This window comes from Vigna angularis, chromosome 2, assembly GCF_016808095.1.
Source record: "Vigna angularis cultivar LongXiaoDou No.4 chromosome 2, ASM1680809v1, whole genome shotgun sequence".
Lineage (NCBI taxonomy): Eukaryota > Viridiplantae > Streptophyta > Magnoliopsida > Fabales > Fabaceae > Vigna > Vigna angularis.
In genome coordinates this window covers 34,401,700-34,422,506 of record NC_068971.1, presented here as the reverse complement: position 1 = coordinate 34,422,506, position 20,807 = coordinate 34,401,700, and the positions used below count along the sequence as shown (strand labels likewise).

The window sequence follows — 20,807 nt, the reverse complement described above, 5'->3', positions numbered from 1 at the left end:
ATGGAGGAATTTTCATCACTCAAGAAAGTTATGTTAAAGACCTCCTCAAGAAATTCAAGATGGATGATGCTAATCCAATTGGTAGTTCTATGGAATGCAACATTAAGTTGAGTAAGGATGAAGAGGGAGAAAAATGGATCCAACCCTCTATAAAAGTCTTGTTGGAAGTTTGCGTTATTTAACTTGTACAAGACCAAACATTTCTAAGTTGTTGTAGTCGTGAGTCGCTACATGAAAGCTCCAACAATTACTCACTTCAAGTCCGCAAAGAGGATTCTTTTATATATCAAAGGTACAACAAGTTGTGGCCTATACTACTCTATTTCTAAATACTACAAGCTTGTTGGATATAGTGATAGCAATTGGAGTGGAGATATGGAAGATCGAAAGAGCACAAGTGGATTTGTGTTCTACATGGAAGACACTGTCTTTACTTGGATGTCCAAGAAGCAACCTATTATCACTCTTTCTACATGTGAAGCAGAGTATGTAACTGCAACTTCATGTGTTTGCCATGTTGAAGGAGTTGAGCTTGCCACATGTGGAGCCAACAAAGATTTTTCGTGGACAACAAGTTGGCAATAACTTTAGCAAAAAATCCAGTCTTTCATGATCAAAGTAAGTACATCCACACTCGATACCATTAAATGCATCAGCAACAAGGATGTGCAAATGGAATACGTGAAGACACATCATCTGGTAGCATATATCTTCACTAAATCACTAAAGAATGAAGCCTTTATGAAGTAGAAGTTTGCTTGGAATACAAAATCAAGTTTAATTGGGATGTTAGAATGATAAATTGATTTTGTATTTTAGGCCTATAAGATAAGAGCCCAAGATTAAAAAAAGGTCCAAATAGAATTATAGAAAAATCATATCTAGAAGGATTATAGAATGAAGTATAAAAATATCTAGAGAGTGTTTGATAAGTCCATATAATATCTAGAATCATAAGAAAATGAATTATAGCTCTTAGATTAATGTTGTATTGGCAAGATCTAAATCATTGGTGATGTGTCACTAGCTAGTATAAACAGGAGTGATTGGATTATATGTAATCTAAGAAAAAAAATAGAAACACTAATATTACAACAAGTCTTTTTCTTTCACAAAATTTATTAACCTCTCCAAAATTTTAAATACTTTTTTTCAAGTCTCTAAAGTTTTCTCCCTACATATTATAAGTACAATTTAACGGTAAATAAGAGAGAAAGAAGAAGGAAACCAAAAGAAGGTACCTCTATTATTAATACATATATTGTATTGTAGGTAAAAGTTATTAAAAAAAAGAATTTGAAGTTCTAAAAAAGAAACGAAAACGTATCAAGTGCTGAACATATAATGTAATATTTTACTGCATAATGTGAGAGTTGAAATTTTTTAATATTGAGTCCATGATCCTGCAGGATTAGTTTATACATTGAGCCATGTTGAGTGAGGTAATTAGAGAATGAATGCAGATAATGAATAAAGAATGATATGATGAGTTGTTGTGAGTGTAGGAGTAAGATGTAGTGGATGGAGAGTGAGAATGAGAAGGAAAAAATAACAGTGAGAAGTGCTTCAAAGCAAGGATATATGAGTGGCGGTGAGAACACTTTTCCTTGAAGATGTAGATATGTGGATTGTTGTAAGTAGTTGCACACCTTTTTCTTTATGCATACAATTACTTTAATTTGATAATCCTTTGTGGAGGCCCATGCTTTTGCTTTGGTCCTCCTCGTTATTTTCAGTGCTTCCTCCTTTTCCTCAGTGAGAGCCTGTAAAAGTCTCAGCTCTAAGCAATCTCTTGTCACTCATTCCTCTTTCTCATAAAGCTACACTACAGCCTCAGAACAAGACAACTTCCATCCCTCCAAAATCCCACCACCCTTTTCATTATTCTATTCTTATAATGACCTGTCTTTCATCTTTATTATTTACTCACCTCTTTCTTTATTTTAACTCTCTCTCTCCCTCTCTCTTCTTCCCTTCTACTTCCCTTCTCTGTCCCCTCTTTTCCATTTATTATTTAGTGCTGTACTGATTGGGAACTTGAGTGCTTGCAGGCCTTTCTTTGCTTCTTGAACCTTGACAAAGCTTCATAGCTAGACACACACAACATCCACCCTGCTATAGGAATTCATCACACTCACTCATAAAGCTATATATATAGGTCATATGCAAGATGGTTGGAAGAACCAACCTAACTTCTATCTCTCAATATATATCTTCAATTTCTTTTTTATTACCTTTCTTCTCTTATATACACCATTCCTTGTGAGGCCTGCTATTTCAATTTCTTGAGCTTGCTAATGATCCTGTGAGAAACGACTCGTTATTGAAGAAGGAAAGGAGGGTGTCTGGAATGAAGTTTGATCCGAAATCATTGTCTCAGTTTCATCTTTAGCTTTGCCTGATGTGTGTGTGTGTGTGTGAGAGAGAGAGAAAGAGAGAGGGAGAGAGAGAGAGAGATTTTTCATCTGTGATGGAAAGGGGGTGTTTGGAATGAAGTTTGATCCAAGATCATCACATATATCTTCAATTTCCCTTGTGTTTGCTTCTTGATTTATCTTCATAAATTTGTTTATCATCACTTCATGCATGGGATGGGACTGATCTCGGACCAGGCTTCATTCTTCACACCTACCTTTCCTTGTAGAAGCAATCAACCACAACAAGACAAAGGTAATCCCTTTTTTCCTTCCAAAATGATTTGTCTATCTATCAGATTTAAGTAGTTTTCTGGTTTCCATGTCCTTTTATGTTCTACCAACCAAAAATATTTTAGGCAGATATCCATAGATTCAGTTTCTTTTTCATTTGCTATCATTATTGCTTGTCTTTGGTGGTGTGCTTTTGAAAGAAGATGGAGAACTTACCATCAACTGTGTTCTCAATATTTAACTTGTGTATTCATGGTACCTAATATAGCTAAATCTGTGTGGTCTAGTTAAATTGATCCGAGTCTTATCAGATGCATTGAGAGTTGGTTTGGAATATTTTTGGTTGCTTTTAGCCGTATCATTTAAACTAGAAGAAGAGAGTGATCAAATCCAAGGAAAAAAAACTCATAAAAGCACTCGGTTTCTGAAACCATGAGCCGCAAACAACACTATGATCTCAATCTACAGAAACTATGAGCACACCATATTCCATGTTTTGCACAGAAAAATATGTGGCTAAATGCTAAATCTAAACATAATTAAACATTAGTTGATTGATACTTCTCCCACGCCCAACGCGCCGTCATCTTTGTCCTTGCTGCTTTCACACACCTATTCTAAGAAACCCTAGCCGAGTCTTGTGACTTTCTAGGACACATTCATCTTTTGTATCAATGAAAACTTTCATATGATGAATGATACATCATAAAGGTTGACATCCATTTTGGGGAATTATTGGCACCACCCTGTCGCTGAAACAAGACAATAAGACAATGAGTTTACTCAGATATTCCCTCCATAGTTCAATACTGCCCCTGCTTTTCCCCCATTAACTGTAGCCACAAAAAGGGTTAATCACTGCATACATTTTACATACTTATTCTGCATATCTTTTGTATATGTATGTGCATGCCTTAACATGTAGATCAAGATATAAAGTTAACATCACACATACATACACATTGTTATTTCTTCTTACATTACTCTATCTTTTAATTGACAAATAACCATTGTTCCAGAGTGTTACAAGGAACTCAGCATAGTTAGAAGCATTGGTTGTATATGTATATGTGTGTGTGTGTGTATATATATATATATATATATATATATATATATATATATATATATATATATATATATATATATATATATATATATATGCAGAACTCATTCTAGTATCACATAGGGGTAGGGTACAAGAATCTCGCTGTCTTCTTGCTCTACGTTTGTGAGCGGTATTCAGATTCCTTGGAATATATCATACAACATTTTGTTTTTTTTTAAAAGCATATGTATAATATGTTGGATTTATTTTATAGGAAATGTCAGGAAGTTGAATGCATGCTTGATATGGATAAATTGATATTTTACTGACTTCTATGATATTGTTTTTGTTAATTTGGTATGTATGGAACAACATTAAAACTTGTTCTTTAAGCGCGTGGTAAAAGCTATATGCCACGTGACAAAGAACTATATCATTGCAAAGTTATGGCGTGATGTGAGTTAAAAACTGAAGTCACTTTTAACCTACACCACATGAAATTGTGATGTACACAGTTATTGAATAGCTTATGGTTGAACTTAACTTATCTTCCTTTTTCTACTTTTATCTACCTGTTTCTTTTCTCTTACTTTCTATTTGTGTGTATGAAAGCATATTTTTCTTTCTTTTTCTCATAGCAAACTTTAATTTATAGATTTTTCGTGTTAGAAATAATATCCGAATAAAATTACTTTGTATGTTATTATCATGTAAATTATTGGCTAAGGTTGATACATATGTTTGGATGCGAAACTAGTAAGTTTTAATAGAATGCATTCTACGTCTTAAGGTTTTTCCTCGATATGGGTTTATTTGTTAGCAAGAAAGAACGCTAAAAACGACGTAAATTAATTTTATATTGGAGTGTATATAGTTTTTAAAATCCAAACAAAATTTAAAATTGGAAATTAAAGAGAAGATTAGCAATTATTTGAATGATTATTTTATAATTAACACAGGTGAATTAGAAATTTTCTCGATACGCAATGAGTCTCCTCCATTAAAAAAACTCATGATTTTCTTCTCGTCATAAAAGAACTCCCCCTTCTACTAATAAGAAAAATAAGAGGATCTACCAAATCTATTTTTCGAGCTAGGAGTATTGTTTTATAATTTAATTCCGTGTAGATAGGTGTTATAAAAGTTTTCAAACAATTTCACAATTATTTAATATATATAAGTTTCAAATGGATTTTTTTTACTATATACTATTTTATGGACTAATGAACATTTTTTTCTTTGAATAAAAAAAAATCTATATACAAGATGATATCCAAAATATTCTATTGACGATGGAATAAATTTGGACAAGTGGTTTTTACTTAAACATTATCTAAAGTTCACATCAATATTCATAACTATCTTATAAACTTTAACTATTTACGCATTTAGTAGGCATGTTTGGCTTCGTATCTCACAAATATATATATGTATATATAAAAGTTTCAAATGGATTTTTTTATACTATATACTATTTTATGGACTAATAAACAATTTTTCTTTGAATAAAAAAACAAAATTTTCTATATACAAGATGATCTCCAAAATATTCTATTGATGGAATATACTTGAACAAATGGTTTTACTTAAAAATTGTCAAATTAAGTTCACGTCAATATTCATAATTGTCTTATAACTTTAACTATTTACGCATTTAGTAGGCATGTTTCGCTTCCTATCCCAAAAATGTATATTTTCGAAGTAGAGAAGGCATACGTATAAGAAATTTAAAGCATATAAAGTGTTTTCATTCAGTAATTGACTTATAAAAAAAAATTTGCAATTTCAACTCCTTCTGAGTTTTATTTTTTCGTTTAATATGATTTAGTGTTTAACTTTAAAAAATTATACTGCATTATAAACCCTTTAAATTTACACACCACCCCTACATAATATTACTCCGCATTTCTTTTCTTTTTTTCTCATTTTTCCTTTTATTATATTTCAAGTTACAAGCAAATGCTCAGCATAATACTGAGTCAAAATAACTAGGGAATTAATATGAAACAAAATTTTTCTTTTTCCTAATAAAAACTATTGTTTTCAAGTCAGGTGTAGTGGGAAGGGTGTATCCTCAGCATTAATAATGTATTAATAGTTAATATTACTTAAATGAGTTGTTTATATTGATTTATGAGTTTTTACAATGTCTGTTATGCTCAAAATTTTATATAAATATTCACCCAAATATTAATATAAGTGTTTAAATTAATTTTACATGTATTATTTAATCCCGCGTATTAATATTTGAAGTATTTTCTTTGTTAATGTCTCTCCTTCACAGCATTAATTTTTTAAATAAAGATTATTGTGTAAAGGTTATCATGTCATTTTTTCAATGATACATTTTGCAATGCACGACTTGAAACAATATTTTTAAGCAACATTAATTATAACTTAGATGATAAACTACCACAGTTTTTCTAAATATGAAGATCTAATATTTTTTGGGTATTTAAAATTAATTTAAATATAAAATGAGAAAGTTCGAAAATTTTGCAGAAAAATAAATTTAATAATTTTTTAAATTTTTATATTGCAATAAAATGAAAAGATGTTGTTATTGAGAACACTTCTTTAGGAGCGCTCTCTAAAGGCCCAATATATGAGAAAGAATAAAAAGTAAATAACATTATATTAAAACCTCTTTATTTATGAGAAAAGTGAAAACAATCATTTAAGTAACTGCTCTAAAAATGTACATTTTTAAAGAAACTAAATTAATATACTTTTCTAAAGTATATAATTAAATAAGTTCTCCACTGACATCCCAAAATATCATATACACATATAATATAATAGGATTCAGCTATTATAATATGTAAAAGCAGTTGAGAGATAGAGATAATAGTATTTAAATATGTATACAGTCATTCAAAAGATAAAGGGAATTAAAACGAAATTAAACTTGAATACAAGTTTTCAAGTTCTCCAAAATACAAGGCTATTGAAATTTTAAAGAGAAGACAAAACACATGCAACACATACAATGCAAGGGTGAGCTAGGTTTCAAACAAACCTACAGATAATTTCAATTCAATCTACCATTTTCCAAGCACGTCCATACACACATAAACATGTAACTCATCATAAACATAAATATTTATTTCACAAAACTCATTAAAGCAAGCATCCTATCATGTTAAGACTCCTAGACACGTCCGGACATAGAATGTATGTAGAGCTGGGGCGGGTTGTGCACTTGTGATGGCCCCTACTGCTTTGCAAAGCCCTTGCCGAGGGGTTCCACCCGACCATACACAAGGTTAGTCCATTACCGCGGAATAGACCTTTAGTGATAGCGCCTACCCTAGGACCTCCCACTACTCCCACCACACGCGTCAATCCTCTCTAAGTGAGAAGGAAAGACCGTTGGAGTGTTAGGGATAACCCCCCATATGGAAGCCTTTCACATTCATTCAATACACTAACTAATCCCACTGAGAGATCTTAATTTCATATTCAATCCGACCACTTTAAATCACATGATATTCCTCTTGGATCAATAATGTACCTCATAAACCACTTTGATTCATCAAACATAAAATTTCATAGTCATTCAAGTGCATTCTTACTATATTGTCTCATACCAAACCCATACACCATCATACAACATCAACCATGTCATAAAAACAACTCATACATTACATACTTTCACAAAACCATCACTTATTAACACAAATTTCTTTAGGACTTTTAATTATCAATACTTAAGTAATTCAAACAGCTTGGAGACCCTCACCAATGGCTCCGGAAGGGTCAAAAACCCCCAGAACGAACTAAAGAACGTTCAAAACGGACGTTCGGAACTCCCAAAACATCAAAAATATCGAAAACACTCAATCTGCCACACATAATTCGCTCAGCGCACCTCCCCTGTGCGCTATGCGAATTTTGTCTGTAGAGGAAGCTAAATTCTGCAGATTTTTCTGCATAATTGAGCAACTCTAACTCTCTTTTACCAATTCTAATCATTTTGGTGAACTTCTACCACTCATAAATCAACTTTCATGCTAAATTAAACTTACCTAAACAATTATAATCCTTTCTAACATTATTATAAAGTGTTTATGCATTGATTTAGGTTCTACAACTTCAATTTTATCAACCTAGAGGTCTAAATTCAATTCTACAACTTGGAGTTGGTTTTTAACCATTTAAACATGCCTACTAAGTCATGCATGACCTACCTAAGTTACCTAAACTGACTAGGATCACCAAGAATGCCTAATTCTAAATTTGACCACCACACTTCCTTTCTAACTCTAAAACACTAAATTTTCCCAACTTAGAGACCCAAAACCCGATCTTACCTCTTTTCACTAATTTTGACCAATTTAGTGACTCAAACAAGTCACAATACAGTGGATAAAACTGTCCCAACTGTCCAATAACGCTGCAGACCTCATTTGCTCCAAATCACTACCTCACTTCCTCTAAAATGGCCTAAAATTGACCCTAAAGACACTTGATTTCCTTTCTAACAGCACTACCACAAAATTCTCATGCCAAAACAGTTCCAACATACACAATTCCATCATTCTAAGTCATTCCAAACAGTTTATAGCCATCAATCACCAAATTCACATAACACACACTTCCATACATGCATTTCAAGTTTAACTAGAACCAAGTTTATGCTTCCACAACATACCACTACAAATTTTATCATGCATTCACTCCACATAGTAAAATCAAGAGTAGAACTAACTCCCCTTACCTTGATGGTTATAAGCACAACACTTTAGAAGAAGCCCCAAAACAATAACCCTCGCACAGAAACAAGTTCAACAGGACCAGTAGGAATGAAGAAAACGTTCGGTTCAAAACGGAGCTCCCGACTCTGGGAACGCGGGGACGCAACCTAAATACAATGCAATGGCTGGTGCAGTGTAGAGATTAGAGAGAAGGTAGAGGAAGAAGAAGAAGCTTTCTAGAGAGAGGAACACTTTTAAGAAAATGAGTTCAACTTCTTTTTCTAAAAGTTTAGCATAAACTATAAAACTGTTTTCTTTTTAATAAAAAGCCCCTCCCTTTTTCTTAATAATGTTTTCACCCCATCCTCTTTTAATATATACATATATATTTTTAGGTTCTTACACTATTTCATAAAACACTTATTCATCAAAGTGTTGTATAAATGTATTTTTTTATGTAGTGTATAGATCTAAATATAATATGATACATTTATGACCTTTGAACCAAAAACAACATTTCTCTTCATAAAAGTCATTTTCATTAATAATTTAATAAATTTAGTTCATGGTAGGTATTGACGGGACTAGAGAGATTGTGTGTGTCTACATGGTATATTGATGTGATAAATAATATATAATTTTTACAATTTATACGTATTACTTGTCAAATATGATATTATTATATTAATTGTAACGATCTAATTAATTAATATTATATAATAATTATATTATTACATAATTAATAAAACAGTAACAAGTGTAAATATATGTGTAAGTACAATGTACTTACAATTTTTTTTAAAAAGTGTTTAAACAATTTTTAAAAGAAAATATGAGAAAATACAAAATCCAATAATAAATATAACTTATTATAGTCAAGCTTTGCAATTTCGTTGCTTGTTCGTCTCTATCATCTACTTAATTCTTCTGATGTATAAACTACAATAATCGAAAGTGGATATCACAATACAACAAAGAAAAATATAGGGTAGTGAAAATTAAAACAATATTACACATTATATTGTCACCATTAACTTAAAATCAACAATTGAATCATGAATCAAATGTTTATCACATAGCACAATGGCACAATATTCATGACTTAATCATAATATTGACAACTATACTTTCAGAATACTCATAAATTGAATAGACTCAAAGATTTTGCATTTGTCATAACTATTAATCTCGCATCTTTGGAACTATAACTATATACTTGCTAGGACCATCTCGAGTATGGTTAGGGTAAATTTTTGACTCTCATCAATAGATATACATCAACTAACATAAATTCAATGTAACACTCTCTTCCTACAATGAACGCATTCACACCATCACACAAACATATAACTTGTTCCAAAAACATTAATTTAATTGAAAAGAAATATTTTTTCTCAATTTTTCACCCACCTAGGAACTTCCCCACCTAAGGAAAACAAAATAGAGCTTTTTGGATTTTTAATTTTCAGTTGGCACCTAATGACACCTAGCTCGACCCTAGTGGCTCAAGTCCTAATGCTCAATGAAAAAATCAATTTCATTTTCCGCTCAACACCTTCTCCCTCGTTCAAAGACCAAGGTTTTGGAAGCCAATTTTTTGAAGCTCGTCCAACGACATTGATAAACTACCCAACGGTACTACAAAATTTTAGAATAATGATATGTGTATCATATTAGACTTTCTTAGCCATATTACTTTTTTCTTGTACTAAAAACAAGTTTAATTTAATTTAAAATCTTCTCAGATGGTACCAACTGATTAATTTGATACATCTTACTCAAATCAAAATATTTACTGAGTCTCATTTCTATTAATACACTTCAATCACAACCTAAATAACTATTCCACAAAACAGTTTAATATTTCATCCACTTATCATAATTCAACAAATATTATTTGATTGGCAAGATTTTTTTTATCTGTCATATTTTTGTTGGACCCTTGACAAATATTGCTATATTTTCTTCATTTTATGTTAGATTATGTGTGACGTAATAGAAAAAGTGGATCTGGAGGTGTTCGACCTATAAAATATATTATTTGATAGAGATAAGGCCATTAAATAGATGAAAAAGTTAATTTTGCATGCATTTATCGAAACATTATTTTAATGATTTATCTACATAACATAGATATATATCAGAGTTAGATTAATTCAACATATAAAATGAAGATTACATGAGATGGTGAAAGAATTTATATAATTCATTCAACATAGTGTAGAAAATAGAATAAGGATAAGGTGTTTTTGTGTAAATTGTTTGAATGTCATGACATTGGATGTTTCATAATTAAAGAATATCTTTGTTTATAAAATAATTTATTACTTACACATGAATTTATCCCAAGTTCAATTGATTTGTTGTAAATTTTTTATGACATAACCATTAGAATTAAATACGACTTAAATGCATTAACTTATGTCCAAACAACATGAGAAACTGTTTTGATAACACTACAAAAAAGAAGGGCATTACCGAAGGCCAGAAGCCCTCGAAAACAGCCCAAAACCATCGGTAAAAGGTAATTACCGAAGGCTTATCGACGGCCAAAGAGCCCTCGGTAAATCCCTTGTCGCTAACATTTACCGAGGGCCAAAAGCCTTCGGTAATTACCGAAGGACAAAAGCCTTCGGTAATTACCAAATAACTGAAAAAAAAAGTATAAACTCAATCTAGAACCATGGATCCAGCAACAAGCTTACATTTTAACTGTTACTTACTAATAATCATGTCTACACTCCATTCATAAAAATGACGGTCCATACCCATTTTTCAATAACTTTAATTAGAAGAGAATATTGAAGGCAAACCTATGGGGCCATCCAGAATGTTGTTCCCTTGCATGATTTAACATCATTCAATGTGATTGCCTAAAAACAATAAGAATATCACAATATTAGAAAATGGAAAGATAAAAAAGAGAAGATTGTTCCAAAAATGAAAGCTCGACAGGAACAATGCATCTCAGCCATTTCAGCCATTTTGAAGGTTAAATGAGAAATGGCAATTGAGCCCAATGCATCTCAGCCATTTCAATTTTCGCACAGTGCTGCGTGAATGTTGTGTCAACTTGTGTGTCTTCGTTTGAGTTCAATTCTTATCCGTTTTCCATGCAATTTTTTTTCATAGTTTCGTCTGGATGTCTATTTTAATGTATAGTTTTTATTTTGCTCAAATTTCTTCTGTGCTGTTCCCAGTAATTTTTTTTTACTCCCCTATGTCAGCTTAGTGCTTACTATTTGAGTTACTTCTAATTTGTTTGCATTGTTTGTAATACTTGTCATAGTTGGAATAACGAACCACATGTGCAAGTGTTCACGGTTTCTTAAATTATTTGGAAGATAGTTGATAGTTTGTTACATACATGCCACAGGAAAATGTATTTTGGCAAAGCATGTAGCAAAGCTACGTTGGAAATCACTCAAAGCTACGTTGGCAAATCCATTATTCTAATATTATGTTAAAAATTAAACTAATAAAACTAGTTTGTAGAATTAGGTTTATATTCACTTATTATTTTAAATTAATTTTCTTTGTAATCGTTGTGTTATTTTTAACATTTTAATTTTAATAAAGAATATTCTTTTGTAAAAATAAGTATTGTGGTAACTTATTAAAATATATTTTACCCCTTTATTTATATGATCTTCCACGTAATGGTGAGTTTTAACTTTGTTATGGATTTGGATAATCTTTGTCCTACACATGGGTTGGGGTTGAAAGTCCATTTTCGCTTTGGTTTTTGTCTTACAATTTTGGTTTCAAAGTACGCAAAACAAAAGCGTGAGATTTACAAAAACCTAAATGTAAGAAAAGTCGTGGAAGTTTCTGTAAGGACATATCATAATCTTTCCATCTATTCAAATTACGTAACAGAGATTATCTTCTGGTATCAATAATTCGATATTATAACTTTTTTTCTTCCAGAGTTTTACAGATTAATTTTTGCTAAAAATCTTATTGGTTTTTTTTAATGGAATCTGTAGTTTCAAATAATTTTTTATGGTTAAATAGTGTTTTCGTAGTTTTTTTTAATTGAGATTATCATATGCCCTCATGCCAAATTACATATTTATTAAATATTAAATATAAAACATACTAAAACAACTTTATGAATATCATTTTTAACTGAATAGAATACTACTAAAATCTACAACTTGTTGGTTCAGATTTTCAAATTATTAAATGAACGATGATGTTTATGTATTATTGTTTAAATGAATATTTATAAGTTAAACTAAATTTTATTATAAACTAGTATGTAAAACCTCTTCATATAGTTGATCTAATATTTAGTTTTAATTAATATATAATTTAATATTAATTTATAAAAAATATATTTTTTTTAGAGAAGTCTATCGTAATGAAGAATTATTTTTATTTAATTTTTGCTTCACTCTTTGAGAGCTAATTACAGGACCTAACCTTTTTGGTCAAACTTGAGAAATTTTACATGAAGCTTAAAAATGTAGATGAATTGCGTGCGACATCTTAACTAATTGTTTCGATTTTGAACTCTTAATATATAATTGCATTAAACATTCAAAGAAAATATTTCATATTCAAAATGGTTTTACAGTTGGGGCAAAATTATTTATAATAAAAAAATACATATAATATTGTGTACTCTACGAAATGAGTTAATTAGTCGAATCTGATTGTGTTTATCTAAGATTGTAAATGTTGGTTAACTAAATAGTTGAATTAAATAAATAAGTGTCTAACAAACATTTTAGCTTAGCTTAATTTATCTGTAGAGTGTTGTTATATGGTTATAAGAGCATCTTAATTATAGGTATCACTTTACGACGTTTTTAATTTATTTGGAGGGTTCTATTTTATTGTATTCTTTTTAAGAGGATTGTTTAGTAAAGAGAAGAAAGAATATTACATAAGATTTTATACTGGTTAGCTCCAACTGAGCTATATCCAGTCTTCTTCAGAAAGGGTTCCATTGTAATATTCACACGATTACAAAAGAGTATTAACATCACTCTTGGTACTCAGCTACCTCGTTGAGATTTTCTTTGAGTATTCGCTACACTTTGGTACTCAACACTTCACCGAGATTTCCTTTGAGTATTTGCATAACTCCTGATACTCAGCACCCTGCCCTGCTGAGATTTCCTTAAATATTCGAACCACTCTGGGTACTAGACTATCGCGCCTAGATTCCTCAACTCAAAAGAGTTCGGTTTAAAGTGTTTTAATTCTTTTTAGAATTGCAATCAATGATATCTTACAAACAGTTTAGACTAAATTTTTCTGCGAGAAAATTTGATTACAATACAATATAGTCTAAACACTCGCAAGTGTTTCTCTTTAAGATCTTATAACACTAAGAGATTTGATGCTTAAGCTCGATATATATATATATATATGTTTGTTTCACAAATAGAAAAATGTTAATGGTGAGTTTGACATTATCTGTGTGATACGCTTTGATTATTAGTTGAAAGGTTGAAAAAGTAGAAAAGAGACGTAGAAGATGTTGAAATACGGAAATGTATACTCTGATATGGAAAGTTTCAGTGTCGTAGATAGAACAGATACGTATTAGGAAAAAAGTATTTTTCTTTATATACATACTAAAAGTTATCTAAACATAATAAAATGATATTAACGAATTGACCACGTGAGTTCTCCTTCCTTCCTATGTAATAGTAAATTTTAACAGATTCTGCAGCAGGAAAGCGTTCTTCTTTTCTAAACTGCTAAATAAGATAATACCAGTTTGATATTTTGCACCACTATTGAATTAGTAATCTTTCCTACAAATGCCGTTTTCATATAAAACACGCAATGATACTAATTCCCTATAAATAACTTTGCTGTTGGTTGGCCCATTGTGTTATGTTTTCGCTGACACTAGTGCCTTTGATAAAGGTTGCTTCCAGTTATCTGATTGTGAAAATTCACCTTCTTTTTTATCTGTTTTCTCTTTTATGAGTCAGATTACCATATGGGGCATTTGTTCTAAGATTTCTTTACCAGCACGTTAATAGCAATGATCTGGATTCTGTACTACTTTCCATGCTTTTTTCACTATAAATATTACCATTTTCAGTGATGGTTGCTGCTTCATTTTTATGCAGTGACATCTGATGCAAGCTTTCCTTATCACATAAAGATTCAAGGTATGAAATGATACAGCTTAACTAATCTTTGCAATGTTTCTCTGTGAGCCTGGGATGTTTTAAATGTGTTTGATTGCTTGTTCAGTAAGCCTCTGACTTAGTCTCAGAGTAGTGCAATGCTGGGGTTCTGGTAGCATTTATGGACAATGAAGTGTTAATGTGGTGCATTTGAATTATGTGCAGAATGGACCAAGTTTTTATTTATAGACATTGAGTTTTAGATATCTTGTTGCATTTGTTTTTTCAGTGCATACAAGGGTGGGAAGGAAATGGCAAAAATCTCCATTTTGTTGGTGTGGTTTTGGCTACTAAGTGGCTGGACAGGATTGTTGGATGCAGAATACATGAAGTACAAGGACCCTAAACAATCAATTGACTCTCGGGTTGATGATCTTGTTAGCAGAATGACTCTTGAGGAGAAAATTGGCCAAATGTTGCAAATTGAACGCAAGTATGCATCTGCTGATTTGGTTAAGAAGTATTTTATTGGTAACCACCTGACCAACCTTGTTTGATTTTCTTGATATTTTCCTCTTTGGTATATTCATTCAATGACCAATGATGAAAATCATTTCTCTTTTTCGAGTAGGGAGTGTAATGAGTGAGGGAGGGAGTATTCCAGCTCCACAGGCTTCTGCTGAAACCTGGATTAACATGGTGAATGAATTTCAGAAGGGTGCTTTATCAACCCGGCTTGGAATTCCAATGTTTTATGGGATTGATGCTGTTCATGGTCACAATACTGTTTACAAAGCAACTATTTTTCCTCACAATATTGGTCTTGGAGCAACCAGGTATATTGATATCAAAGAAGCACCCCATATGTCTTAGCTTTTATTTTTAAAAAATGTTACATTCTAAAGACAGTATAACTGATTCTGTTATTTGAACCATTGTGAGAAGACAATTCAGGCAACAGTTATACAGGCATATATAGGTTTGTGTGAAACTTGCATTGTCTAGTCTAGAAACTAAGCATAGATTGCTTTATCTGGTTTGTTCCTACGAAAAGCTGTCCTCTGTTATGTTGTTATTGTCATAATCTTTTATTAGATTGGAAACTTGGGTATGTAAGTCATTTAGAAATTTCCCATAGCACAACTTGTTTTATTCTTATTCTATTCAATACATTTATTTGATAAAGATTATAATGGATATTTTTATTTTGCTGGTTAGGGACCCTGAATTAGTCAAGAGAATTGGTGCAGCAACTGCCCTTGAAGTTAGAGCAACAGGAATTCAATATGCTTATGCACCTTGTATAGCAGTAAGTAACAACAACTGGTCTTTTATGCTCTAAGTTACAGACATCTCTAAAAGCATCATTATAATCTTTGAAGGTATGTAGAGATCCAAGATGGGGTCGGTGTTATGAAAGTTACAGTGAGGATCCTAAATTAGTTCAAGCCATGACTGAAATCATACCAGGCTTGCAAGGAGACATCCCTCATAATTTACCAAAGGGTGTCCCTTTTATCGCAGGAAAGTAAGAATTTTGAAAACTTAATAACTTAATTTTGAGATGATTGTTTTATTATCACTTATTTTTAAACCTTGGTAGTTGATATTCAAGAAGGTATAAATTTGATTGTCATTTTTCTCCCTTTATATTAATTTTTATTCCATTCCTTACTTTTACACGAGCCTCTAGGCCAAATGACCAAAAAGGAATATTGAATTTGTTCCCAAAAGCAAAGGATGAAAGACTTTGTACCTAAATCAATATGCTGCTTAGGTTATGCTGCGCCATGCTATGTTGATTTCTTATGTTACAATTATGCCATCTTTTGGTCAGATAGTATTGTGTTTCTAAAATACTTTTGCATTGCTCAACAGAGAAAAAGTTCTAGCTTCTGCTAAGCACTACGTGGGTGATGGTGGAACAATCAATGGGATTGATGAGAACAACACTGTTATTGACAGAGATGAATTGATGAAAATTCATATGCCAGCTTACTTCAATTCAATCAGAAAGGGTGTGGCAACCGTTATGGTTTCTTACTCCAGTTGGAATGGAGTAAAAATGCATACAAACCGGGAACTTATTACTGGCTTCCTCAAGAATACTCTACATTTCAAGGTAAAATAAATTGGGTTGAGTATGACATTGAAAGCTGTTTATCATCCTATGGGTCCAATTTTAAATGACACTTACATTTTCCTGAACTGTACCAGGGCTTTGTTATTTCAGACTTTGAGGGTATTGATAGGATCACCTCTCCACCCCATTCAAACTTCACTTATTCAGTTGAAGCAGGGGTTTCTGCTGGCATTGACATGGTAATTTATGCCAAAAGTTTCTGAATTTAGGTATTACGTTCCAATAAGAACACAGTTAATATTGCTATAAACTTTTCTTGGTCTTGCAGTTCATGAATCCAAAGTTTTACATAGAATTCATCGATGATCTAACCATGTTGGTGAAAAAGAAGTTCATTCCAATGAGTAGAATTGATGATGCAGTGAGAAGAATTTTGTGGGTTAAGTTCATGATGGGTATTTTTGAAAACCCTTTTGCTGATTTCAGTTTGGTCAGATATTTGGGAATCCAGGTTAGTACTTTGTTTTTCTTAAGTGTTTCCTTTAACTTCACTAAGTTCAGAAAAGGGATCATAGTGTTCAATGTTTTTCAAAATTATTAACAGGAGCATAGACAATTGGCTAGGGAAGCTGTAAGGAAATCTATGGTCCTTCTAAAAAATGGTCAATCTGCTGCCAACCCTTTATTGCCTCTTCCTAAAAAGGCACCCAAAATACTTGTGGCTGGAAGCCATGCGGATAATCTAGGATATCAGTGTGGTGGCTGGACCATAGAATGGCAAGGATTCAGCGGAAACAATCTTCTCAAAGGTGAAAATTTATACTTTTCTTTGAAGATTATATCATAACTCAATTTCATATTACAACTCTCGTTCCTTAATATTGTTGTTAACCTTTGTATGAGCAGGGACTACAATTCTCACAGCTTTGAAAAACACAGTTGATCCTGAAACCAAAGTGGTGTACAAGGAGAATCCTGATGCAGAATTTGTTAAATCCAATGGATTTTCATATGGGATAGTTGTAGTAGGAGAGCGTCCTTATGCTGAGATGCATGGTGACAACATGAACTTGACAATCCCAGACCCTGGTCCTGAGATGATAAGAAACGTGTGTGGAGTAACAAAATGTGTGGTTATTGTAATTTCTGGTCGTCCTTTGGTGATTGAACCATATGTTGGTATGATAGATGCACTTGTTGCTGCATGGCTTCCTGGTAGCGAAGGCCAAGGTGTGGCTGATGTTCTATATGGTGACTATGCTTTCACTGGAAAGCTTCCAAGAACATGGTTCAAATCTGTTGATCAACTGCCCATGAATGTTGGGGATCATCATTATGATCCCCTCTTCCCATTTGGATTTGGCCTGTCTACCAAACCTACTAAGGGTTTTTACTCTGCCTAGTTCTCATCTTGATTTGTATATATATTTTTTATTTTTTACGTAAAAAAAAACAATAAAGAGTGTATTATGTTGTTTTTAAACGATAGGTTCAGAACTAAGTGATTTTTTCCTGCTACCTGGAAATTTTTGTTCATTATTATAAATGATCCAGTTTCAATAATTAAACTAGAACCAGGGAAAATAGAATGAAAATTGAATAAAGTAAAATTCTTCTATTTAGATTGGTTATTTTTGCTCAAAAACTTGCATTCAAAACATTCAAACTAGACAGGACACATGTAAGATTAACCAAATTTATCAGGGAATATCAAACTAGACAGCTCAAGAAGCACAATACCAAATGCATAGACATAAATCTTGTCATTTACTTTGCCATACATGAAGTACTCAGGAACCATGTAACTGCATAAATGAGTGTTTATAGAATTTAGAAACTGGAACTATTTAAATGCAAATTCTCTCTGCAGCATGTGTGAAAGCACAAACCCAAAGGTTCCAGCAACATCTGTGCAGAGTATATGTGATGATGAAGTTGATGCCCATTTTGCAAGTCCAAAGTCAGAGAACTATGTTTAAAATCAACAAGGCAGCGAGAGGCAATTTATAAAAGAAAAATACCTAAATGTTTACTACTTACACAAAAAAAGAAAAACATTATAATACACAATTTTTAACATAACTAAAAATATAGCGATAATAAATAGAGAAAGAAACCCTAGACATGTAATTTAACAGGAAAATGTGTGTATAAAACCAGAGTCGATGTAGGAGTAGATGCAAGTACATGCAATTAATAGATTAAACTAGAAAATAAAAAGATCATAGAAGGACGGACAGCTTAAACCAAGACCAGCCATAGAAATTTAGCCTCTTTAGATAAAGCTCTAGATTCCACGATGTACTGTGAAAGGTCCTAAGAATATAACATCAACTTCTCATAATTTTTTAGATTTTATAACTAATAAAGATTTCTAAAAAAGAATAAAATAAACTTAGGATATTTTAAAAGAAAAGAAAGAAGACAAAAAAAATAAGAGTAGAAGAAGTGTGGGTTACACAAACACAGATGTATAAAAGATCAAATTAATGGATCTTTCGTCTTTATATACTATTTTACTTTCTCATTTTTATTTAATGTGAAACTTAGACTCACATTCCATTTCATTCTCCTATGTTATTTTTCCTTTATTCACAAATCTAAAATTTGAAAATATTCCAAGCACAAGAAAGAAACTCTTTCTCCACTCTGCTCGTGGATACCTTAAGCACCATAACATGTAAATTAAATAATAAGTAATATAATAATATTTAAAGAATTAATTTTAGTTCAGTTCATTTTCAATCAATTTTAAAATATGAAACACATTGAACTAATAATTTTGATTCAATTTATAAAAACAGTTAAATGAATTACAAAAGTTTCAGTTTTTAATCAATTATTAATAATTTAGATAAATTTTCAATAATTTTTTAATCCAATTGGTTGTGAGCCCTCCTCATAATATGAATCAGGTATACTACGTCAAAATTGACGGTAGGTCACAGTCCACAACCTGACTTTTAAAAGTATTGATTTAGAAAATTTACCTTTAAAATGTTTTCACACTAATATTTAGTTGTTTTTTTCTGCATTCAAACGTCTAAAATTTTAAAGTCTTGGTCGTCATCGTATTTTTTTAATTATTGTGTGATATTGTGATTTGAACACATAATTTTTTATATTGAATTTTTGCATAAATAATTTATATAAAATCACATTTTAATAAATTTTTACATAAAATCACATTTTGATGTTTCTTAAACCTAAAGACAACATTTATATCTGTGTAATGTTAAATTTAATTTGAAAACTGTTATGTATTATGAAGATTTTAAACCACGGTTTTAAAAATGTTATAGTCTAAACTTTAGGCCACGGTTAGTTTAGGTCATATTTTTGAAATATTACCTAAGTAATTTTTTTTTGTAGAGATGTTTTATAAAATAAAAGTAAGGACACAAAATAAGAAACTTTGAAATTATTTTTTGAAAATAAAAAATACTATCTTTGTTGAATTTTATATAAGAAAGTAAATAAATAGTGTAAGAGAGTGGTATTTTGATTATTTGACTCTGTTGGAAAGAAAGAATGAAAAAAGTGATGCCTGAAAGAAGCTGCCTGGAAAAATAATCATGTCTAGTTCACTTCACTAAATTTCTTGGAAAAATAAACATGTCTAATTCACTCATTAAATTTCCAACGGTTCAACCTAACCATTTATTATTCTAGTCAACTAACAATTTCTAATATGATCTTTATTTAGATTTTTTAAAATATGTTTTTAATTAGTCCTATTCAAAAGCATTTTGTGTGTTAAATAATTATTTTTGTAACTTAAATATAATAAAAATATTTTAAAATAACTTTTTCATAATTTTATATAAAACTTTAATAGTTTTCTTTCTTAAATTTCTACCAGTTCTATTAAATATCATAATAATAATATTTATTTAATGATAATATAGCAAAATTAAAATATTATTTTGTAATACATATTATAAATACATGAAATTAATAAATTTAATAATTTTTTAAACAATAAAATATTATTAATGATTGCTATTTTAGTTTATTTTAAATAATTAAAAAATACACACTGACTTTATAGTATATTCAATCATTGATTCTTTTTATATCATTTAATTAACTTTTAATTTGCTTTTAGTTTTCTTTTTTAAATTAAAAACCATAAATAAAAATAAATAATTTAATTAAGTAAACTTTAAAATGTCTATACTTATTAAGAAAAAATTAAATAATCAAATCAATTATAAATATTATATAATATTTGTA

The 20,807-nt window shown here is 30.9% G+C and overlaps 1 protein-coding gene and 1 long non-coding RNA gene across 2 annotated transcripts; both read left to right on the top strand.

Moving 5' to 3' along the window:
- Positions 1-1,433: 1,433 nt before the first annotated feature.
- On the top strand, positions 1,434-4,474 carry LOC128195639 (uncharacterized). The gene is made up of 2 exons (XR_008247367.1): positions 1,434-2,670; positions 3,968-4,474. It is a non-coding gene; the product is annotated as an uncharacterized LOC128195639 (long non-coding RNA).
- Positions 4,475-14,243: 9,769 nt separating this feature from the next.
- Positions 14,244-18,054, top strand: LOC108328189 (uncharacterized). Its single transcript, XM_017562010.2, has 11 exons — positions 14,244-14,279; positions 14,489-14,530; positions 14,778-15,019; positions 15,120-15,324; positions 15,707-15,797; positions 15,871-16,016; positions 16,367-16,610; positions 16,706-16,810; positions 16,900-17,082; positions 17,176-17,380; positions 17,478-18,054. Exons 3-11 carry the CDS (start codon positions 14,800-14,802, stop codon positions 17,972-17,974), a joined length of 1,896 nt encoding a protein of 631 aa, XP_017417499.1. The 5' UTR covers positions 14,244-14,279; positions 14,489-14,530; positions 14,778-14,799; the 3' UTR covers positions 17,975-18,054.
- Positions 18,055-20,807: the final 2,753 nt, after the last annotated feature.

What these genes read in the sequence shown, in the direction of transcription:
- LOC108328189 (XM_017562010.2), top strand. Translation starts at nt 14,800, where the DNA reads ATGGCAAAAATCTCCATTTTGTTGGTGTGGTTTTGGCTACTAAGTGGC. An exon ending in AGAATACTCTACATTTCAAG is followed by an intron (nt 16,611 to 16,705) that starts GTAAAATAAATT and finishes GAACTGTACCAG; the next exon opens with GGCTTTGTTATTTCAGACTT. An exon ending in CGGAAACAATCTTCTCAAAG is followed by an intron (nt 17,381 to 17,477) that starts GTGAAAATTTAT and finishes TTGTATGAGCAG; the next exon opens with GGACTACAATTCTCACAGCT.